Source organism: Sinohyriopsis cumingii, chromosome 17, assembly GCF_028554795.1.
Source record: "Sinohyriopsis cumingii isolate HCF-2022 chromosome 17, ASM2855479v2, whole genome shotgun sequence".
Taxonomy (NCBI): Eukaryota; Metazoa; Mollusca; class Bivalvia; order Unionida; family Unionidae; genus Sinohyriopsis; species Sinohyriopsis cumingii.
Window position 1 is genome coordinate 121799731 of NC_142977.1, and position 14240 is coordinate 121813970.

Consider the following 14240-nt stretch of genomic DNA (forward strand, 5'->3'; position numbering starts at 1 on the left):
CTATCCATCTGTCACACATGTGTGATGCTCAGGTCTTTTTCACCTTATAGATTTCGTCCATCTGTCACACGTTTGTGATGCCCAGGTCTTTTTCACCTTATAGATTTCATCCATCTGTCACATATGTGTGATGCCCAGGTCTTTTTCACCTTATAGATTTCATCCATCTGTCACATATGTGTGATGCCCAGGTCTTTTTCACCTTATAGATTTCATCCATCTGTCACATATGTGTGATGCCCAGGTCTTTTTCACCTTATAGATTTCATCCATCTGTCACATATGTGTGATGACCATGTCTTTTTTACCTTATATATTTCATCCATCTGTCACACGTGTGTGATGCCTAGGTCTTTTTCACCTTATAGATTTCATCCATCTGTCACACGTGTGTGATGCCTAGGTCTTTTTCACCTTATAGATTTCATTATTGAACTTGATGTGTCATGACTAGCAATGTCGTATACTTTCATAGATGTCTCCCATTTTAAAAAACTCTGTTTACTCCACCACATTTTCAAATGCCATTCACATCTCCTGAGCTGTTTCGGTTATCTTAATGAAACATACCATCTTTACCTGAAATTTTCAAACAACACTTTTTCTTTTTTTATCTGACCAATTTTTTAACTTTACTGGTTATAGACCAGAAGAGCTATAAGATGGTGTCTTGTTCATTGTCTGATGTCCATTGTATGTCCATCTGTTACACAAGTTTGTTATTGCTATACCTTCTCGAGGATTGCCATCAAACTTTCCACACATTCATCTGAGAGTCTAGTTGGTCCTAAATAAAACTGGTTCTGCTTGGACCAAAGTTGCCATCTTGAAAATCTAATTATTCTTACTCATCCTGAGTGAATGGTCATATTAACATGTTTTTCACTGAAAGACTTCTTATGATATCTAATTGGTCCTTAACTGAAAATCATGCTGATCTGATATCCATGATGACCATCTGGCAGCCATTTTGTAATTCTTGTTATTGCTGCACCTTCTGAATGGAAAATCAAATCAACCTGAAGTTTTGACATATGACTTCCTATAGTGCCTAGACCAAAGGCATATGACTTCCTATAGTGCCTAGACCAAAGGCATATGACTTCCTATAGTGCCTAGACCAAAGGCATATGACTTCCTATAGTGTCTAGACCAAAGGCATATGACTTCCTATAGTGTCTAGACCAAAGGCATATGACTTCCTATAGTGTCTAGACCAAAGGCATATGACTTCCTATAGTGTCTAAGCCAAAGGTTTATTACTTCCTATAGTGTCTAGACCAAAGGCATATTACTTCCTATAGTGTCTAGACTAAAGGTTCATTACTTCCTATAGTGTCTAGACCAAAGGCATATTTCTTCCTATAATGTCTAGACCAAAGGCTTATTACTTCCTATAGTGTCTAGTTGGTCCTAAATGAAATTGGTCCTGATCTGATGTCAGTTTTGACTGCCATCTTGAAAATCTAGTTAATGCTACTCCACTGATCAGAAAGTCTTGGGTTCACATTACAAAGAATATTCAATGTTGTTTTTAAAACTGTCTCTTCTTCTTCTTGTAACTCCATCCAAGATCAAAAAGCTTTCATTATTGTCTTGAATAGTCGATATTACTTTTGAAAATGTGATTTTTTTATGGTCCCGGGACTCCCCTTGGGGGCCACATTGAAGATCCAGACTTTGTCATCTACTCATCCTGTTGATGCATCATATCAAATAGGATCACCCTCCCACAATCCAGGTTGCAAAGTGATCTGAGTGACACATTGACAGAAGATAGACAAACATACTGGTATATCTGCATAAGCAGCATTTCAAAGATACAAGGTATTGATGACTTATGGTGTTCATTTGTCCTTTTTTTTGCAGACCAGACTAACTCTAGTGTTCTGTGGGCTATGATCTGTCTTGAAAGTATAATGCTTACGGTGAGGGAAAGAGATCAAACACATTGCCAACTAGCACGTAGCTGTGTATTTGGAAATTATTTGATGCATAATTTGAATGTACTCTCTGTACCTAAACACGTCATTTACAGCATAACGGTTACACAGGATATACTAGTTAGACATTTAGAGTGTGGCACATTTTTGTTCTCTTTTGCAAAAGGCGTTTGATATTGTATTTACGTTTTCATTCTTCCTCCTTCTGACTGTCATGCTTTTGTTTCCACTCCATAACTTTGAGGCCATTTGAGATTTAGGAATGAAAATGCATTTGACAGAAAAGACAGGTATGGTCAGGACAGATCAGATTTTTTAAAAAAATTGGTATAAAATGAGTTTTTACCTCAAAAGGGAGGATTTTCTTTGACCTGATTTTAGCATGCAAATGGGCAACAATTACAACTGTTGAAGAAATTTACATTTTTTAAATATTAAAATATGCACATCGTCTCATAAAAACAGTCCTTTCACAATAATTTATTGCCATTCATACTCTTGGTATATCTACCACTGCTTAATTATGTTGGTGGCAGTCCTCATCATTGTTGATATTAACACTTAAGAAATGATGTTTATTTTACTGGGTTTGGGTTTCCTCTGGAGTCAACTAGAAGTTTTCTCAGAATTGAAAATGTCTTTCTTAGTGACTGCATTGGAATGTGGCAATGTTGTCAACAACTCTGCTCAGTCCATCAAATGGTTTAAATTATTTCCTGCATGTTAGTAGATTCAGATTGCTGACTGACTGCCAGGAGTGCTCCTGATTGGTACTGTGTGAGTCCGATGTTGCTTTAATGTCAGTAAGATTCTTCACATGAAGCGCAAACACATACATTATACCATCATGACCTTTGTGACTTTAATCCTAATTTTAATTTGAAGGTACCTTTGTTGTCACAGTTATCATCACTATCAACACTCTTTAATAAGGAAAATCAAATCTGGAAATTGATTTTATCACTTACTAGTATTATAGACAAATGAAAAGACCCCATTCATCCTAGGTATTACAGACTACAATGGCAGTTAGTTTGGTTTACATTCATGTTTACAAAGGATTGTTTCAAGGTCAAAGTTGTTTATATCAGTTTTTGTGATAGTCATTCATACTGAAGTGTTAACCTCATATTTTGCCAAATAAAACATCGTGGTCATTGGTTGTGTTCTGCAGATGGTCACTCCCAACATTATGTTTTATAATAAATTAAGATTATGATATCTTATCAAATAGTCACTATGGGAGTACTTTTTGTCCATTTGCATGAGAACTTTTGCATATTTTTGAGCCAGAGACATTATTTTAACTGGATGCTTTGCTACGAGAAACATGAGAGTATGTTTAGTTCAAGTTTCCTCTGAGTAATCCAGCCATAATAAGTTGCAATCTTTAATGATTTTTGATCATATATAGTAGACTCTAAACCATCTTGACAACTTTAAGCACTGAAGCAGAACATACCTGTGCAGAGAGAATAAAAGTTATGTCTATTGTTTTATGCTAATTGAGGGGGCCCTGAGTGGCCGAGTGGTCTAAAGCGCTTTCCGTTACAGATCACTGCCATCTCACCTCTGTCGGCGTGGGTTCGAGTCTCGGATTCAGCCAATTTGGGTATGTGAGAAAGCTTGCCAGTAGCTTCTCGTGGGTTGGTGGTTCTTTCCGGGGTTTTCCTGGGTTCTTCCTCGACCATTAATACTGGCTGCCATGTATAGCCTATCGTGTGCTGAAAAATGGCGTTAAACCCTACAACAACAACAACAACAGTTATGCTAATTGAGCTATTTAGCAACCCAACCATAAACAATTAACATCTTTAATCAAATCAGGATTATTTCTTCTCACACAAAGTTTAATCCACCTCAACAATGAAGCCAGCCGACCATGCCGACAGGATCAAAGGGTGAAATTAGCAACTACATTGTCTTACCCTATTTAAGCCAGTTCACAGTCATGTGATCACCGGCAGTTTTTTTTTGTAGATATACTGCACTGGAACCAAAGTGTAAAATAAAATGGAAAAATTCAGTATGGTATGTAAAAAGGACTGAAGAAAATTACAGAGAAAGATTGTTACACTTGATTTTAAACTGACTGAATCCCAAGCTTACTGAAAAGAGTACAGTGGTTGCCAAAGAAGAATAATACAATCAATTTTATTGGTTGACAGAAATCTCTAACTGAATTTCAATAAGTTGGACACCATTAGAGAGCACATGGTCAATGATCACTGATAGAAAATGTAGAGAAGAGCAGATGATATCTTTAGCATAAACATTGCTGCATTTATTTCAAGAGTAGCGTACATTGAGGAAAAATGTAGATTCAAATGTCCAAAATACATTCCAGGCCAGAATGGTAACTCAAGTATGAGTACATAAAATTCAAGTATAGAAGGCTTATGATAGGGGAGGGAAGCCATTACAGGCACTTGGGTAATGGATTTATGATAGGGGAGGGAAGCCATTACAGGCACTTGGGTAATGGATTTATGATAGGGGAGGGAAGCCATTACAGGCACTCGGGTAATGGATTTATGATAGGGGAGGGCCATTACAGGCACTTGGGTAATGGATTTATTAATTTCTGCAATCAATAATAGATTTTCTAGCATTATGTATTTTGAATCTGTCATTGTCACGTTGGACTGTAATACTAGTTGCTACAATTGCCTTATCCACTAAAATAACTATTTCCTGAACAATAGAAATCTTTGGATTGACTACAATATCAGATGTGTCAAACCATATAGTGCTAGAAAAGTGAATACTTTTTTGCCAAAATTAATAAATTCATGATATGAGTACCTGTGATAATAATATGCATGTATGTTTGAATTTCCTGAATGAACAAGAGACAGGCAAAGATATTTGCAACCCCTGTTTATTTCTTTTTCTAAATGACCCCACTTTTTGACCTAGTAGTGCTTTTGGGCCCCATGTTGTTGTTTTTCATTTCTGGAATGAACACTTATTTTCTTTTCCAACATTGATTATAGTTTTGTCAAGTAAAGAATGTGGTGTCTTTTATCAAGTAAGGAATGTGGTGTCTTTTATCAAGTAAAGAATGTGGTGTCTTTTATCAAGTAAGGAATGTGGTGTCTTTCATCAAGTAAGGAATGTGGTGTCTTTCATCAAGTAAGGAATGTGGTCTCTTTTCCCAAGCCTTATATGAATCTGGATAATATGCAGACTCATCCATGTTACTATATTTATTAGGATTCTGTCATCGGTAATTTGAATATCATGTTTTCTGTCTTAGCTTTTTTCATTCCATGTTATTGTAACATAATTTTGTTTATCACTTTATATTTACAAGCTCTCATGATTGGTCTGGGTTTTTTTTTTTTTACACTAATAACTTCATAGAAATGCTGCATACACTGATAAGTAGTTGATCAAAACTTGTAATTTTTTTAATGATTTGGGTATGATGACCACTCTCATTAAAATAATGAAGATACAGAAATATTAAGATTCAGAATGTTTTCCCCACAAATCCCAAAAAATTGTCTGCATGCACAGTATTATCTATTCTCTGTTAGAATACATGTAGTGAGCTTTTGTTACAACTTTGTGATTGACACAGTTCAACCACTAACCTTGTTCAATTTCTGTCCATACCATTGCAATTAAACCTTGACATATTTTTCTTTTGCAGGTGTATTGCATAAGTGGAGCAACTCTTGAGGAAGCCAATAAGATGTACAACTCAACAATGCATGACTATCATGTTGTACTAAATAAGGATGCATGCATTAAGCCATGCCAGGATACAGGAGATATTTCTCCATATGGGGAATTTGATTTTACAACAATTGACAAACTTAAAGATTCAAGACAGGGAGAACTAGTTGGTAAATGAACAAGGCCATGTAATTTAGAGAAACATTTACTATTTAGTTGTTTCTTGGGTAAAGTCACTTTTGCAGGACCAGCGGCAGGGATGGGTGAGAGCATGCGATTAAGAAGTAGTCCACTTTTTATTCACCTAACATAAGACCAGATTGTATTATGTTATGGTGTCCATCCATATGTTCCCTTTTTAGCTCTAATGGTCAAAGAACAGAAGAGCTTATGGGATGGTTTGTTGTCTATTATCCACCCTCTATCCTTCCATTGGTACCAGCATGTTATCACTGATCCTCAACTTAAGAGTATTGCCATGATACTTTAGATACACATTCTTCCTAGTTGATCCTAGATGAAAATGATGCCAATCGGATGTACAATATATCTGCCACAGCAGCCATCTTTAAAATTATATTATCGCTTCTCCTCGGAAACAGAAATTCATATTGACATTGAGTTTTCACCAGAAAACTTCTTATGATGTCTAGAAATGGCGCCAATTCAACATCCAATATGGCTCCCACAGTAGCAATCTTAAAAATCTTGTTATCACTACTCCTGAATGACACAAGGGTTTCACCAGCATACTTTTTAAAGACATGTTGAAAATCTTTATGCCTGCGAAATGGAAAGTCATATCAGTATGGGGTTTCCACTGGAAAATTTCTTGTGATGTCTTGTTGGCCCTAAATGAAGATGGTTCCTATCTTACATCCATTACAACCACCACAGCTGCTATTTTGAAAATCTTGTTGTTGTTAAAAAATATTAGAGATGGTTTTAACACTGAGTAGTTATAAAGAAGAGCTGGCCCTGTTGTGAATTCCGGGAAATTGTTTCCAACCAGAAAAACAAAAGTCCCTTCAAAGTAGTGTTTTTATTTTTGCATGATAACCAAGTTTCTATTTAAAATACATTCCCCCATCACATTAATGTTAGGGATATAATGCACCTACCTCCCAAATCCAGCCTTCTACAAAGACTAAAATTCATCGTTAATGTCTATGTCATATAGGCCCTATGCCTTTCCCTGCTGATACCAAATGTCACTGGTTTTTAAGCTTCACTTCCGTACTGTCTGCTTTGTATGTGATACCTCCCAATAATCCATGCCATTATTGGTGTCAAAATTCAGTGATCATCTTGACCCAACCAGGCTTTGTGTAGAATTCAGGTGTTGTCTTGACCCAACCAGGCCTTGTGTAGAATTCAGGCGTCGTCTTGACCCAACCAGGCTTTGTGTAGAATTCAGGCGTCGTCTTGACCCAACCAGGCTTTGTGTAGAATTCAGGTGTCGTCTTGACTCAACCAGGCTTTGTGTAGAATTCAGGCATCGTCTTGACCCAACAAAAAATGTTACCATCAGATGTAACCAGAGAAAATCATCATATCTGTCATAAACATGTAAAGTGCCATGGCCGTGTTGATACAAATCCATTGTCTTTAAGTAATAGAAAAGAGTGAAAACCAAGAAGTTTAGTGAAAAATTCAAAAATGATTATTTAAGTGAAAATTTAAAAAGAACTTACAGTATTGTTAATTAAAACCCAAATCAAATTAAATGTATGAAGTTTGAACTGAATCCCAGTTGTATTTCAATTAAATTCAATATTGAATGTTCTTATGTGCTTAAAGTCTTGAATATGCCAGTAACATGGAGTGTGAAGATGTGCTAACAGTCGTTTGATGTATGACAATAATATAATCCAAAATGTTCTTGTCTCAATTCACTATAATTCCAAATTAATGTTCCAGTCCAAGAATATTATTGAGCACTTTGTAATTCCAGTGAATATTATTTAAAAAAAAAAATCACCAAAATCAAAAATTGAACACAACAATAAGAATGATTCTGTTTCATATGTTAATGCAAAAATGAGTAATTCTGAGGTAAACAAAATGATATACCCTCTGGTTGACCTAGGTCACAGTTACCATTTTCTGGAAATACTCTGTCAACTTAATGGAAAATTCCATTCTAGAAGTTTCTAAGGTCAGAATCAAGACTATAAACATGTTTACCATTAATCTGAATGTCTAACCCACACTCATAGAGAAATATTAGTTATGTATTATGTTGTTTACAAAATAAATTTTACTGGTCAGGTACACCATTAACTTAATTTTAGATAAATTTAAGCACAAAATCCAGATGAACATAACATATAATCATTAAGAAAAACAAACACTTAAAAATTTGCTTTTCCACCATCTGCCTTATCAAACTTTTTGAATGACCAGCACTTTGGATGAAGAAGCATAATGATTTCATGGTTAGTAGGTCAAAGTTCAATGACCAGCACTTTGGATGAAGAAGTGTAATGATTACATGGTTAGTAGGTCAAAGTTCAATGTCACAATGAGTGAAAGAAGAACAGTTACTTCCACATGATACACTACAAGAATTGACTTGACTTTGTGGTTGTCTTGCACATGGAGTAAGGAAGAAACCATTCGATTTGGTGGTCAAAGGTTCAGGTCACCATCTGAAAAGAGTAAAATTGTTTCTGCACAAATATTTTCTTTATGACCATGTGTCTTCACCAAAGATTTTGGATGACTTACATGTTGAGTAAGAAATAAGCCTATCAGTTTTTTGGTCAAAAGTCAAGAATAAGATTGGTTTTTAAATGATAATTTTAATTTGAAAGCAGTAATAAATAAAGTGTCACTATTACCTTGCTTACATCTTCCAGGACAAGAGCCCTCTGATCTGAGCTTATAATTCCAACATCGCATTAAATGGTACATTCTAGAAATCCAGAACAGTAAACCAAGAACCAGTCTAACTACCACATCATCAGCTCATATAGGAGATCTACTTTTTCCCCAGACAAGTTGTGTGTTTTCAGAAATTTGCCTTCATTTACATGTTTAAATACACTTTTTTGCAAATTATTACAATTTTCCATTTTAATTGAGAGAGTATCCTCTCGATCCATGCATTATTTTAGTGATTTTAGAAATGTTTGATAGCTTGAAAGTAAGTACAGGTTGGCATCATGAAATGTTTTTTAAAATATGTTGTCATAAAAGTGAAAAAATTAATATTATTGAAATATAAAAATAGTATTCTTTATTTCCCTTAGTTTTAACATGATTTAAATAATGTCAGCCTCGTTTGTCTTTGAGTTTAAATACATTATATCCTGCATTTCTTTACCTCCCCATATATTTTGATTGTGATATTAAAATTTAAATCTTTTAGACAAAGTCCTTAATTGTTAATTGCCATAAGGTAATTCAGCAACTTCTTTTAACCTGTCCTTTAACACGCTCTTGATTCTGTTTATTACAAAGAATGACCTTTCACAGTCAGTGGAAAAATGTAACATCAAATTATTATTGCATGTACAAAAAGGTTCAAAACTACCGGAATCTTAATAAAGTGGATTGCTAAGGACAAGTTTTCCAAGAGTCAAGAGAGTGTTTATCTTCAAATCCTGACGGAATATCTAATAAAATACATATTCCTTTCCAATTAGAACAGTTTATCAGCATGTTTGTCATTTTTTAGTTTATTCATTCAATCAATGTCAAAGAGCTAAAATATCACCACTTAATTTATCATGTAATACATACCAATTGCAGACTAGTTATTCATTGCTGGAGAAATAATTCAGATATAAATTAAGGAAAAAATTGTATTTACATTTTCAAACCAGTTAAAATTGGAAGATAAAAATCACTTCTTTTCTTATGTGGATAGACAAAAAGAAAAATGAATTCTGTTCCTATGTTAATATGGGATATATTTCATTGTGTGATACCAAAAACATGATATTTTAACAAGTGGAAAAGCCATGAGAAGAAATATATTGTTTTGAGAACCACAAGATGAAATATATCTGGTAATAATGTAGGGAAAGAAAATTTTCTTTTTTTGTACTTGCTCCTATATTGAAGTTTAGAAGATGAATCTCACTCTTGGGCTCAACACACTCACCCCTCTTTTCCTGAATTCACCTGACTTTCATAGCCTGATCATATAAGTAAATGTGACTTAAGCAAGTGGCAGGGTTGGATTGTCCGAACCTACTACTGTAAATTAAATACTTGTTATTTTATTAAATTTTGACCCTATCTGAATACAGTGCAAGTCTGATTCAGCAATACTTCACAGTATGTTTGTCTTTATTGTCAAGGAAATAAAGGGAAATAGCTTTAGAGAGACGTGAACAGCATCTGGTCAAATTTCCTTATCAAAGATTAATTTCCATATCTGAAATGTAATACACTTTCGATTTATTGGCACTAGCTCACAAATTACTCATTTTCATTGCTGCAGGTACAACTGTTGTAGACACACACAATGTAGTATTGCATGGCATGATGGAAAATCTTATATTTTCACATATAAGGATATATTTTTCACATGAGAAAAAATAGGAATGATACAAAATATGAAAATTATTTCCCCAGTAAGTCTCAGTATTACACAATTAAGTATTTAATAAAATTCAACTTTCATTCCTCATTACATTTTCCAGAAATTAATTTAAAAAATCAAGTCAGACTACTGATACCACTTTAAAACATGTGTTTTATATTGTAATAATGCTCTAGCAATTGCACCCAACCCCAGCCCCACCCCCCCAAATCTCACCTATTGGTATCTAAGTGGATCTGAAACAAAATTTAGCAATATTGAAGACTTCCGATTCATCCCAGCAATTTTACACACAAGGATATGAAATCAACCAGTCTGTGGAAAATTCAGGTTGACTCCACTGGAAACATGGATCAAGTAACAATACATCATCTCCTAAGTGTTAAGATCAACAATGCTGAGGACTGCCACCAGTACAATCGTGACAAGGATCTCCCAAGAGATGCTAAAATTGCTTTGGTACTTATAAGGAGAATATGGATGGCAACAAGTTACTGTGAAAGGATGGATATGATGAGATGCACATTTAATATTTTAAAAAAATTAGAAATTGTTCAGCAGTTATGATTTCTTTTCCATTTACATGCTAAAATCAGGTCAATGAAAATCCTCACTCTTTTGAAGTAAAACTCGGGCCAAATATTGCAAATCCCCTGATATGTCTCAAGCTGACCTGCATGATCTGTATAAAACATTGTGCATATGTAGATAACCTGATTATATTTGTGACTTTTCAACTTTCTAGTAATAGACTCTTTAGCTGATTGTTGAAGAATATATTCCTTGTTCCAACCTTATTGACAGAGTTATTAATATCACTGTAGTTTTACCTTAGAATATTGCCAATCCCATTATATCGCATAACTTCTTGTTTGTCATGATTTTCATTTCATTCAGTGTTGCACTCTGAACCAATTTTTGTACCCCAAACTGCCAGTGTCCCCCAAAATTTGACAGATTTATATGTCTTGACCATGGTAGGGGAACAGAGGTGCGACACTGGTTCATAAAGCAAAATTAATATCATGCTTTACATTAAGAAGATCTTGGTCAAGTTGACTTTTCACTATTTTCCAATTAAATTTAATAGAGTTGTGGTCCCAGCCTGAATAAGAACTTGGCCCTTCAATTGCATCAGAATTTTTCTTCCACAGAATAGATATTAATATTTCAAAGACTTAAAGGATCAAATTAGGCATACAACTTTATATTAAGAAGACTTACTAGTGGGTGAAATTTGCTTTTCTCTGTTTCTTATAGAATTAAATGGTGTTGTGGTTCCTGATTGTCTCTGGCCTTATGGTTGCATCAGAATAGATGAGTAACTTTTGAAAGACTTAATTGATGTAATAAATTTGGTGTGAGGATTTACCATAAGATAACCTAGATCAGCTTTAATTCTTTACTATTTTCTGACAAAGTTCTGCAGAGTTGTCCCACCAGCTGATGACTTAGAATTTTGGCCTGTACATTTAGCCGCATCATGTGTCCTTTGTGATTCTTTCTAGTTTCACTTAATTATTATATATTATACAGCTAATCCACTTTATTAATTGTCTCAGTAAACTATGCTTTACTTAAGTTTGTATAATTTTATTTATTTAGATATAATAGCTGTTGTAAAAGAATGTGGACAGTCTGAGACTGTGAAGACCAAGAAAGGAAAAAATACAGTGAAGCGAGAGATTCAGCTTGTTGATCAGTCTGGAATGCAAGTTGGTTTGACCATTTGGGGAAGTGATGTAAGTAAACTGTTGAGACTGGTATGGAATATACAATTTGTCTTTTATATCTTGTCAGAGTTTGAGAGCTATTGCTAGACTCTTGATTGCCTGATTATAGGTTGTATGCTCTTTAATTAAAACATTTTCTCAGCATTTATCATTTTCAGCATTTGTTAGCAAATTGCTCGTGATTTTTTATGATAAATTACACCAATCAAATTTTATCCCTCTTTTTCAGTGGGGTGGGAAGAGATACAGAATATACTTTGTTACTTAGTACATCTATATATCCATTCTGATGCTATCTGATGTTATGTAATTTGTTTTAGAAGTGTGTTGGGGCTCAGATTTTAAGATCTTTTATGTTTAATTTAGTCAGCAAATTTACACAATGGTTGTATTTTTTTTTACCTGCACTGCAGTATGATAAAGGGGCATACTCTTTTGCTGCTATCTGTCCATGCATGTCTAAGTCCATATGCCTGCATGCTTGTAAGTCCATCCTTTTGATGTCAGGAAAGTCCTTCTTGGTGGATCAGGTGGCTGAGCAGATACACATCCCTAGGCTGTGAAGGCAAATGTTTAGAGCTGTGTGGATAGCACAGATGCAGTAGGAACTGATGGCCATCCACTGCATCTGAACTTGTCTCTGATGTCTTAACATTATTGTGCCACTGGATTCAGTCAGGCCTGGACAAGAGAGTGAGGAAGACTGTGCAACTTTCCCTCACTTAAATACAACTCACATGCAAATCTTTACATTACTCCCCTACCCCCCACCAGATACCTTCAAGATGTGTGGCAATGGGTGAGCAGCACAACACTAGGTGTGGATACACTGGGAGCTCTAGCTGCAGAACTGCATATTTGCAGCTCAGGGCATAGGGTCACTTTTCAGCAGTGGAACTCTGGAGCTCCTTGGTAAACTGACCAGCCCCAGGGATCGTCCTGGGCTTCGCCAATGTCGCAAATTGCGATTTTTTTTCCTTATTGGCGACACAAATATCCCATCTGGCGATTTTTTGGGCGACAGACTTTTTGGTTATTTAATTTGTATATACAATCATGGATTTTGACTGGATAAATTAAAAGGAGAATGAAAGGAAGCCACAAACTTGACTAAGCAATGCATTGGAATCAATCTGTTACACAAACGATCCTTTGTTCGTATTGACAACCCCATCTTTAGAGTGCATTGTTACATCATAATCTGCTTATGCTGACATCTGGGCTGAGTACTGTATGCTGTGATACAGTCAATCATGCTACCGAACTATACCTACAACTGACCGACTTCTGAAGACGCGAATAGAACAGATACAATTAATTGAATGGCTAACCCTTCTGTTGTTGTTTTTTTTACCAATGCATTAGTTTTGCTGAACCTTCATAGAAAACTGATAACCTTTGAAGTACCGACTATTGCGTATAAATACAAAGCAAATGGAAAAAATCTCAATCACAATTATATCTGTCGCCAGTGCAGCATTTTACTCATTGATCTTTTCCTTTTGCCATCAATCCGTGTTATGGCTGCAGAGACTTAAACTCCGCAACAAGAAATAGCAAAAAAAAAAAACAGTTTTGCATAATTAATAATAATTATTTAACAAAATACAGGAGTGAAAGAATCCCTAAATTGGGTGTGAATTTATGCTTATATATACGGTCCAATATTGCCAGGTGTTGACTCATGTTAGTTTCATTCGTGGGAATGGAGATCCTAGTTTGCTTGTTGAGAAAATTTATACAGCATTCAGTGATCATTCTTGGGATTTAGGAATCAATTCACTTCAAGCTTTGTGAAGCTAGCCATAAGGGGGAGAGGGGGTGGGGGCTGCCAAGAGACTACTGGTGTCACCTGTCAGCACTGTAGACTGTGAACGTGGATTCAGTAAGATGAACCTCATAAAAACTGACATCAGAAATAAACTCTGCATTTCATCTCGAGAGAATTTAATGAGAATCAGCATGTACAGATGTGAAAAATTAGACTTTGAAACTGCATTCAACAAGTTGGCAGCCCTAAAATCGTGACTGATCTTCATATAACACTTTGTAACATTTTGTTAATGCTTATTGTAATTAGAGTATTAACTAACCCATCTTTTGTAATTTTCATTGCCTGTTACATTAATAGACTATATTAACACTTCAAAAAATGTACACTACTTGTTCTGGCGACACTTTTTGAAAATTGGCGACAAAATATTGAGGTTGGCGATTTTTTTGGCGACAGCTTTTTAAAAGCCAGGACCATCCCTGCCAGCCCTATTTAGGATCACACTGCTCATCTCTGTAGCATTAAGAAGGGGCTAGAAAAGGCCTCCAAGA

At 35.2% G+C, this 14240-nt stretch overlaps 1 protein-coding gene across 2 annotated transcripts in view; it reads left to right on the forward strand.

Moving 5' to 3' along the window:
* The window catches only part of LOC149779783 (uncharacterized), a 56035-nt gene that overhangs the window by 29604 nt on the left and 12191 nt on the right, over positions 1–14240 (forward strand). For both annotated transcript variants that reach the window (XM_089938681.1, XM_089938682.1), the window contains exons 7-8: positions 5602–5797; positions 11788–11924. In XM_089938681.1, the coding sequence (XP_089794807.1) occupies positions 5602–5797; positions 11788–11924 (333 nt within the window). The remainder of the gene's footprint in view (positions 1–5601; positions 5798–11787; positions 11925–14240) is intronic.